At 31.2% G+C, this 10,980-nt stretch overlaps 1 protein-coding gene across 1 annotated transcript; it reads left to right on the forward strand.

Annotated features, from left to right (window-relative positions):
* Nucleotides 1–6,604: 6,604 nt before the first annotated feature.
* On the forward strand, nt 6,605–7,912 carry LOC144850515 (uncharacterized). The gene has a single exon (XM_078707798.1). The coding sequence runs from the start codon at nt 6,605–6,607 to the stop codon at nt 7,670–7,672; it is 1,068 nt and encodes a 355-aa protein (XP_078563924.1). The 3' UTR covers nt 7,673–7,912.
* The last annotated feature ends 3,068 nt before the right edge of the window (nt 7,913–10,980 follow it).

Here is a 10,980-nt window from a genome sequence, read left to right on the forward strand (position 1 = left end):
AAATTCGAAAATTATGCTATAATAATGCAATGTATGCAAATATATTGTGCTAAAATCATCTTATAGAGACATAGCAATTAGTTATTTCAAAAAAAAAAAAGTCGAAAAATGGCAACATTTTCCACTTTTTAAAATTAAATAATTATGCTATAATATTGCCATTTATACAGATATATTTTGCTAACATCAACTTATAGAGCCATAGTAACGAATTAAATCAAAAAGTAAAAGGGTTAAAATTTGCCATTTTTCGAAAATTTTCCTGCGGGAGACCATAGGAATTTTTTTTCGAAAAATGGACAAAATTTCCAATTTCTAAAATTCGAAAATTATGCTATAATATTGCCATTTATGCAAATATATTGTGCTAACATCATCTTATAGAGCCATAGTTACTAGTTATGTCAAAAAATAAAAGGGTAGAAATTTGGCTATTTTTTGAAAATTTTCCTCCGGGGGACCACAGGAATTTTTTCGAAAAATAACCAAAATGTCCACCTTTTAAAATTCAATGATTATGCTATAATTTTGAAATTTATGCAAATATATTGTTCTAACATCAACTTATAAAGCCATAGTTACTAGTTATGTCAACAAATAAAAGTGTCGAAATTTGGCCATTTTTCGAAAATTTTCCTGCGGGTGACCATAGGAACGTTCACGAAAATGGCAAAAATTTCCAATTTTTAAAATTCAATAACTATGCTAAAATATTGCCATTTATGCAAATATATTGTGCTAACACCATCTTATAGAAACATAGAAACTAGTTATGTGAACAAAATAAAAGGGTCGAAAAATGGCAACATTTTCCACTTTTTTTAAAATTAAATAATTATGCTATAATATTGCCATTTATACAGATATATTTTGCTAACATCATCTTTTAGAGCCATAGTAACGAATTATGTCAAAAAATAAAAGTGTTGAAATTTGGCCATTTTTCGAATATTTTCCTGCAGGGGACCATAGGAATTATTTTGAAAAAAGGCAAAAATTTCCAATTTCTAAAATTCGAAAATGATGCTATAATATTGCCATTTATGCAAAGATATTGTGCTAACATAATCTTATAGAGCCATAGTTACTAGTTATGTCAAAAAATAAAAGGGTAGAAATTTGGCTATTTTTTGAAAATTTTCCTCCGGGGGACCACAGGAATTTTTTCGAAAAATAACCTAAATGTCCACCTTTTAAAATTCAATAATTATGCAATAATTTTGAAATTTATGCAAATATATTGTTCTAACATCAACTTATAAAGCCATAGTTACTAGTTATGTCAACAAATAAAAGTGTCGAAATTTGTACATTTTTCGAAATTTTCCCTGCGGGGAACCATAGGAATTTTTTCGAAAAATGGCAAATTTTCCACTTTTTAAAATTCAATAATTATACTATAATATTGCCATTTATGCACATATGTTGTGTTAACATCATCTTATAGAGCCATCGTAACTAGTTATGTCAAAAAATAAAAGGGTCGAAATTTGGCCACTTATCGAAAATTTTCCTCCGGGGGACCACAGAAATTTGTTCGAAAAAATAACCAAAATTTCCACCGTTTGAAATTCAATAATTATGTTATAATATTGCCATTTATGCACATATATTGTGTTAACATCATCTTATAGAGCCATCGTAACTAGTTATGTCAAAAAAATAAAATGGTCGAAAAATGGCAACATTTTCCACTTTTAAAAAATAAATAATTATGCTAAAATATTGCCATTTATACAAATATATTTTGCTAACATCATCTTATAGAGCCATAGTAACGAATTATGTCAAAAAATAAAAGGGTTGAAATTTGGCCATTTTTCGAAAATTTTCCTGCGGAGGACCATAGGAATGTTTTCGAAAAATGGCAAAATTTTCCACTTTTTAAAATTCAGTAATTATACTATAATATTGCCATTTATGAACATATATTGTGTTAACATCATCTTATAGAGCCATAGTAACGAGTTATGTCAAAAAATAAAAGGGTCGAAAATGCCCAAAATATTCCACTTTTTAAAATTAAATAATTATGCTATAATATTGCGCTAGTAACTAGTTATCTCAAAAAATAAAAAGGGTTGAAATTTGGCCATTTTTCGAAAATATCCCTGTAGGGGACCATAGGAATTTTTTCGAAAAATGGCAAAAATGTTTACTTTTTAAAAAATTCGAAAATTATGCTATAATATTGCCATTTATGCAAATATATTGTGCTAACATCATCTTATAGAGTCATAGTAACTAGTTATGTCAAAAAATAAAAGGGTCGAAATTTGGCCATTTTCCGAAAATTTTCTTCCGGGGAATTCAGGAACTTTTTTCGAAAAATATACAAAATTTACACTTTTTTTAAATTCGAAAATTATGCTATAATATTGCCATTTATGCATATATATTGTGCCAACATCATCTTATAGAGCCATAGTAACTAGTTATCTCAAAAAATAAAAAGGGTTGAAATTTGGTCATTTTTCGAACATTTTCCTGTGGGGGACCATAGGAATTTTTTCGAAAAATGGCAAACATTTCTACTTTTTAAAAAATTCGAAAATTATGCTATAATATTGCCATTTATGCAAATAGATTGTGCTAACATCATCTTATAGTATAGTAACTAGTTATGTAAACAAGGCCAACATCTATAAGTCGCGTGCTCTCAGAAAAGAATGAACTTTCAAAAAGTAATGTACTTTAAAACTTGTCTGTACATCAAAACAGTTCAAAAAGCACAGAAAAGCGTTAAAATGCATAGTGATACCGGACCGACGACAGACCGACAGACCGACCGACGGACCGACACAGTGAACTATTGAGTCGCGTACACGATACTAAAAAATAAAAGGGTCGAAATTTGGCCATTTTCCGAAAATTTCCCTGCGGGGGACCATAGGAAGTTTTTTCAAAAAATAGACAAAGCTTCCACTTTTTAAAATTCGAAAATTATGCTATAATATTGCCATTTATGCAAATATATTGTGTTAACATCATCTTATAGAGCCATCGTAACTAGTTATGTCAAAAAATAAAAGGGTCGAAAAATGGAAAAATTTGTTACCTTCTAAAATTAAATAATTATGCTATAATATTGCCATTTATGCACATATATTGTGTTAACAACATTTTATAGAGCCATCGTAACGAGTTACGTTAAAAAATAAAAGGGTTGAAATTTGGCCATTTTTGCGAAAATTTCCCTGGGGTGGGGAACCATAGGAATTTTTTCGAAAAATGACTAAAATTTCCACTTTTTAAAATTCAAAAATTATGCTATAATATTGCCATTTATGCACATATATTGTGCTGACATCATCTTATACAGCCATAGCAACTACTTATGTCAAAATATAAAAGGTTTGAAATTTCGCCATTTTTGCGAAAATTACCCTGTGGGGGACCATAGGAATTTTTTCGAAAAATGACAAAAATTTCCAATTTTTAAAATTCTTTAATTAGGCTATAATATTGCCATTTATGCACATATATTGTGCTAACATCATCTTATAGAGCCATAGTAACTAGTTATATCAAAAAAATAAAAGGGTCGAAATTTGGCCATTTTTCGAAAATTTGCGGGGGACCAAACGAATTTTTTCGAAAAATGGCCAAAATGTCCACTTTTTAAAATTCAATATTTATGCTATAATATTGGCATTTATGCAAATATATTGTGTTAACATCATCCTATTGAGCCATAGTAACTAGTTATGTAAAAAAAATAAAGGGTCGAAATTTGGACATTTTTCGAAAATTTTCCTACGGGGGACCACAGGAATTTTTTCAAAAAATAACCAAAATTTCCAACTTTAAAAATTCAATAATTAGGCTATAATATTGCCATTTATGCACATATATTGTGTTAACATCATCTTATAGAGCCATAGTAACGAGTTACGTCAAAATATAAAAGGTTTGAAATTGCGCCATTTTTGCGAAAATTTTCCTGCGTGTAACCATAGGAGTTTTTTCGAAAAATGGCAAAAAATTCCACTTATTAAAATTCAATAATTATGCTATAATATTGCCATTTATGCACATATATTGTGCTAACATCATCTTATAGAACCATAGTAACGAATTTTGTCAAAAAATAAAATGGTTGAAATTTGGCCATTTTTCGAAAATTTTCCTGAAGGGGACCACAGGATTTTTTTCGAAAAATGGACAAAATTCCCAATTTCTAAATTTCGAAAATTATGCTATATTATTGCCATTTATGCAAATATATTGTGCTAACCTCATCTTATAGAGCCATAGTTACTAGTTATGTTAAAAAATAAAAGTGTCGAAATTTGGCCATTTTTGAAGATTTTCCTGCGGGGAACCATAGGAATTTTTTTGAAAAATGGCAAAAATTTCCACTTTTTAAATTTCGAAAGTTATGCTATAATATTGACATTTATGCAAATATATTGTGCTAACATCATCTTATAGAGACATAGCAATTAGTTATGTAAAAAAAATAAAAGGGTCGAAAAATGGCAACATAATCCACTTTTTAAAATTAAATAATTATACTATAATATTGCCATTTACACAGATATATTTTGCTAACATCATCTTATAGAGTCATAGTAACGAATTATGTCAAAAAATAAAAGGATTGAAATTTGGCCATTTTTTGAAAATTTTTTTGCGGGGGACCATAGGAATTTTTTTTTTAAATGGACAAAATTTCCAATTTCTAAAATTCGAAAATTATGCTATAATATTGCCATTTATGCACATATATTGTGTTAACATCATCTTATTGAGCCATAATAACGAGTTATGTCAAAAAATAAAAGGTCGAAATTTGGCCATTTTTCGGAAATTTCCCTGCGGGGGACTATAGGAATTTTTCGAAAAATGATAAAATTTTCCACTTTTTAAAATTCAATAATTATGCTATAATATTGCAATTTATCAACATATATTGTGTTAACATCATCTTATAGAGCCATAGTTACTAGTTATGTCAAAAAATAAAAGGGTCGAAATTTGGCAATTTTTCGAAAATTTTCCTCCGGGAACCACAGGAATATTTTCGAAAAATAACCAAAATTTCCACCGTTTAAAATTCAATAATTAGGCTATAATATTGCCATTTATGCACATATATTGTGTTAACATCATCTTATAGAGCCATAGTAACGAGTTATGTCAAAAAATAAAAGGGTTGAAATTTGGCTATTTTTGCGAAAAATTCCCTGGGGTGGGGGATCATAGGAATTTTTTCGAAAAATGACTAAAATTTCCACTTTTTAAAATTCAAAAATTATTCTATAATATTGCCATTTATGCACATATATTGTGCTAACATCATCTTATAGAGCCATAGCAACTACTTATGTCAAAATATAAAAGGTTTGAAATTTCGCCATTTTTGCGAAAATTTCCCTGCGGTGGACCATAAGAATTTTTTCGAAAAATAGCAAAAAGTTCCAATTTTTTAAATTCTTTAATTAGGCTATAATATTTCCATTTATGCACATATATTGTGCTAACATCATCTTATAGAGCCATAGTAACTAGTTATGTCAAAAAATAAAAGGGTCGAAATTTGGCCAATCTTCGAAAATTTCCCTGCTGGGAACCAAAGGAATTTTTTCGAAAAATTGCCAAAATTTCCACTTTTTAAAATTCAATAATATTATTGTGTTAACATCATCTTATAGAACCATCGTAACTAGTTATGTAAACAAATAAAAGGGTCGAAATTTTGCCAATTTTCGAAAATTTCCCTCTGGGGGACCATAGGAATTTTTTCGAAAAATGGCCAAATTTCCAATTTTTAAAATTCTATAATTATGCTATAATATTGACATTTATGCACATATATTGTGTTAACATCATCTTATAGAGTCATAGTAACTACTTATGTCAAAATATAAAAGGTTTGAAATTACGCCATTTTTGCGAAAATTTCCTTGCGGGGGACCATAGAAATTTTTTCGAAAAATTGCCAAAATTTCCACTTTTTAAAATTCAATAATTATGCTATAATATTGGCATTTATGCAAATATATTGTGTTAACATCATCTTATAGAGCCATAGTAACTAGTAATGTAAAAAAATAAAAGGGTTGAAATTTTGCCATTTTTCGAAAATTTACCTGCGGGGGACCAAAGAAATTTTTTCGAAAAATGGCAAAAATTTCCACTTTTTCAAATTCAATAATTATGCTATAATATTGGCATTTATGCAAATATATTGTGTTAACATCATCTTATAGAGCCATAGTAACTAGTAATGTCAAAAAATAAAATGGTTGAAATTTGGCCATTTTTGCAAAAATTTCCCTGCGGGGGACCAAAGGAATTTTTTCGAAAAATGACTAAAATTTCCACTTTTTAAAATTCAAAAATTATGCTATAATATTGCCATTTATGCACATATATTGTGATAACATCATCTTATAGAGCCATAGTAACTAGTTATGTCAAAAAATAAAAGGGTCGAAATTTGGCCATTTTTCGAAAATTTCGCTGCGGGGAACCAAAGGAATTTTTTCAAAAATGGCCAAAATTTCAACTTTTTTAATTAAAAAAATTATGCTATAATATTGGCATTTATGCAAATATATTGTGTTGACATCATCTTATATAGCCATAGTAACTAGTAATGTCCACGCTGGGTGAGGGTCAACAAGTCAGTGTTAGAACACCCACTTATTCATCACCATCCACTAAGCTCACAGTTATGTCTACTAATTTGCAAGTTGTCAGGGAAATCATCGCTGACGTCAGCCTACCGGCAGAAATTGAGGACGTCATCTTATGTTCTTGGCGACAGAGCACAAGGAAGCAGTATGACGTACACATCAGAAAGTGGCGTCAATTTTGTTTTCAAAGGGAAATTGATTTCTTGCACCCCGTTGTAGGAGATGTCCTAAAGTTTTTACATAACCTTTTTAAAGAAGAAGGTCTTTCTTACTCCTCGCTTAACACGGCTAGGTCAGCGTTAGCATGTTGCTTCACTGACTATCAGGGCAGGGAGGACCGACCCCTTACACATCATGTACTAGTGACCAAGTATATGAAAGGGGTTTTTAATTGCCGGCCTCCGGCTCCAAGGTACGCAGTTACCTGGGACGCTAACATTGTTCTAGATTACTTAGCTCTAATGCAGCCATTAGATAAGTTGTCACTTAGGGATTTATCGTATAAACTAGTCATGTTGATGGCTCTAACGTCAGGGCAGAGATGCAATATGCTGGCGGGACTAGACACTAAGAGTATGATAAAGTCGGAAAACAGCTTTGATTTTTCAATTACTGTACTTGCTAAACAGGACCGGCCCAATAAACTTTTTTCATCCTTAAGATTTAAGAAATATTCAAAACAGGAATTGTGTGTGTTTAATACCCTCGAATCATATTTGGACCGTACACAGCCACTGAGAAGCGAGTCAAAACTGTTGATCTCGTATGTTAGACCATTTAAATCCGTTGGGGTTAGCACCATTGGCAGATGGCTTAAAACACTACTGGGCCTAGCAGGAATTGATACAGTTATGTTTACTGCGCATAGTACAAGGGCAGCTAGTGCTTCTAAAGCCAGTAGGTCCATCCCGGTGGATGAAATTTTAAAACACATAGGTTGGGCCTCTGCTACTACGTTTAACAGGTATTATAATAAGCCAATTGATAATAGTAACAAAAATGCATATGATGTTGCAGTATTACAATAGAGCAATAAAAATAACGTTGGCATGGCAACAAGTATTCTGTGTTGGATAATTTGTCCTTGTGTTCACTCTGCTTTAAAGTCTCATGGGAACCCGGAAGTTGCGTCACTGTTGATATGGTAGAATTGAAAATTAAACGAGGCTTACCTGTAAGGTGAAGTTTGATGTAAATTCTACCATATCAGCAGTGGCACTTCTGGGTTAACATGCCCTTCCCTATTAGCTACCCGCCCTTATCGGTTTTGTTTTTCTTACCACGTCGGATCGTGCACACAAGGATTTGAAGTTTGATCTTAGCGGACACTGGTCGTGCCTCTCATGTTAACCCAGAAGTGCCACTGCTGATATGGTAGAATTTACATCAAACTTCACCTTACAGGTAAGCCTCGTTTAATTTTCAATTATTAGTTACCATTACCAATATTAATAATTAGGTTATATGCATGATATGCATATAACCTCTTGATTCTGTCAGGATCTTTATTTATTTATTTATTTATTTATTCTTTCCTTAGCACTATTTTGTCCGTGAATTATCTTGGCATCAGTTTCATCTAGCTAAGTCAATTTTTCAGAGTATATTCCTTATGGCCAGGAATCGATGTGGTCATGTTTTCACGGTGCGCAATCATAAATTACGCGGTCTACGCGCGATTTAATGAAATCACGTTTGTAATCATATCTTCACAAGCATGAATCACTTTTAAACAAAATTTGGTACTCATAAATTTCAGGTCATATTTCATCATATGGCAATATAATTACGTGCGTAGCGCATATAACGCATGCGTACGCGCGCTTAAAAGTTTTAAAATTGTCAAAATTTATTTTCGATGAAATTAGAGTACGTTTCAGGCAATTTTAAGCGTTTAAAAAATTGCCATGAGTGCGCAGAATTTTGCACGCGCACTGCGCGTTAAACGTTAATGCGCACTCTTTTTGCCCGATTTCTGTTTTACAATCTTTCTTTAATAATATCATCATATTTGATTCACTTTTCAACTCGAAATTGCGTTATACAAGCACGTCAAAAGTGACAGGCTACGCACGTATAAGTTAACAAAATAGTGAAAATATGCTAAATTTTAAAATTAATATATATCGTCAGAATGCTGGGGAACACCTATTTTTTATTTCATTTTCTTGAAGTGTATGTATCATATGTATGATTTATTATCAAATTAAGAGAACAAAAGTTGATTAAGTCATCATTAATTGCATATTGAATTAAAAAAAATTAATTTCGACAATCAAACAAATTTTGACATTTTCTTAGGCCGAAATAACAAACTTAACATTAACTTTCTTTCTTAAGAATTTCATATATTAAAGTTAAAAGTATATAGTTTGACAGTGCATCATTTTTTTTAATTTTTAAAGATGTCATCATAGTAATAAATTATAATTCATTGCGGTATGTAATAATCTATCTGCACCAAAGTGGCTACTGAATAGTAAATACACGGAGGAATCATTCTACATGTTTTAGTAAGTTGCGTATGGCTCGGTGGTCTGTGCTCGTGTCTATAGCATTCAAGGTACCGAGATCGAGCCTCACTTTGGGTAACGAAACGAAATAAGATTTTTTTTTATTATTTGTATTGTTTGTATTTTTATTTCTTAGTGTATAGATTATACACATGATTTATAATGAAATCTAGATAAAAAGAAACTTATGTCAAGATTCAAGATTCAAGAAATTTTATTTGTCCATAAAAATGGAAATTCACTTTGCTTGGTAGATTAAAACAACAATATTGCAAACAATTTAAAACGTGCAGTATTATAACAGATTAAAAAACTTATGTCTTTATTATTATGTAACAAATGTGGTTTATGACATTATACGCAGAGGGATCTTTGATCGGATTGCGATACCGGCTATTGTATTTGCGTTAGTAAGATCCTAGCATATATTATAAATAATTAAAGATTCTGAGAAAATCAATCAATCAATATATCTTTTACAAATCAATTATCTTTATTTTAATCAATGCATATAACCTATAATTCGTCATAGTGACGAATTAAATCTAGTTAATATTCATTTTATCGATAACAGGATTATGGTTTCTGTATCAAGTTATAAACTCCAAGTGCATAAGAAAGAAGTACAATTAAAAAAACGGGAAATATTGTGTTTATGAGATGAGCCTTGTTGTTTGGGGTATCATGTATAATAATGATATGCAGAAATAAGAAAAGACGTAAAAAAAAGAAATATACGATTAATTATTATAATTAATCATTAAAACTAGATGTTAGATTAGTAAAATTTGTTTTGTATTAAGACACATTGATTAGTATTTATCGGCTGTTTAATAATTAATTAATATTTACTATATTCATAAAAACATTGCGCGGCTGATACTTGACTAGATACTAAACTAGTTTAATGGCCATTTAGTTCTGTGTTTATTTATGGCTATTTGGAGGCCTCCTTTTGTTTGGTGCGCATACAAAAGTGGGCCCGATCATCCGTTTAACACCCATACGCGAATCCTGGGCGAATATCTACTAGGCCTATTCTAGGCCTACCTAGCTAGGCTTAGGCTAGGGCCTAGCCTAAGAAAGATAAGCTAAATAGGCCTAGCTAGGCCCCTAGGCTAGTTATTTAATTTTGGCCCTAATTAATAGCGATATATACAGTACTATGCGGCGACTATAATAGGCTAGGCCTAACCTTTTAGCTTAGCTGACTAGGCCTATGCAACTAGTTTTTAAAATTGGTACCAACTCACCTCACGCCCAGCCAGGCGGCAAAGGCCGCATCACTTAGACCTAGGCTAGGCCTTCTAGGCCTAGAATAGAAGACACCGACAACAAATTAAAAGACATGCCTCTAGGACCTAGAATTATTTATAAATTTGGTGAAACAGAATTTAACCATTTAATTATTTTGTTTTATATAAATTGTAGCCTTAAGGATTGACAGAAAATAAACTTAGATAGGGGTCAATCGGTTGATTTTACTTCCCTCTTTTTAGTGTAAAATGGCCTTAATTAAGGGTAATATAATAAATTCCCCTTAGCACAGCGATTGTGGTATGAAAACGTTAAGGGGAAAGACAAAAAGGGTTATATCTGCCATTTTACCTACAAAATAAAAAAAAAGTTTGTATCGTAATTGGAATCATTAACATATAGACCTATGTTGAAACGCAAAAAAGAATATATTTAGCCGATATTTTGGTTTAAAACGGTTGGAATACCATCTTTCCCACTACACCTGTACAAACCCATTTGCATAACAACGCCGACATACCACCAACGATGAGATATAAATTCTTTTCTAAACACGTAACGAAGAG

The sequence above is a fragment of the Antedon bifida genome, chromosome 8, assembly GCF_963402885.1.
Source record: "Antedon bifida chromosome 8, ecAntBifi1.1, whole genome shotgun sequence".
In the NCBI taxonomy this organism is placed as follows: domain Eukaryota; kingdom Metazoa; phylum Echinodermata; class Crinoidea; order Comatulida; family Antedonidae; genus Antedon; species Antedon bifida.

Bases quoted from the DNA above. Each gene is read 5' to 3' on its own strand.
- LOC144850515 (XM_078707798.1), top strand. From the start codon at position 6,605: ATGTCCACGCTGGGTGAGGGTCAACAAGTCAGTGTTAGAACACCCACT.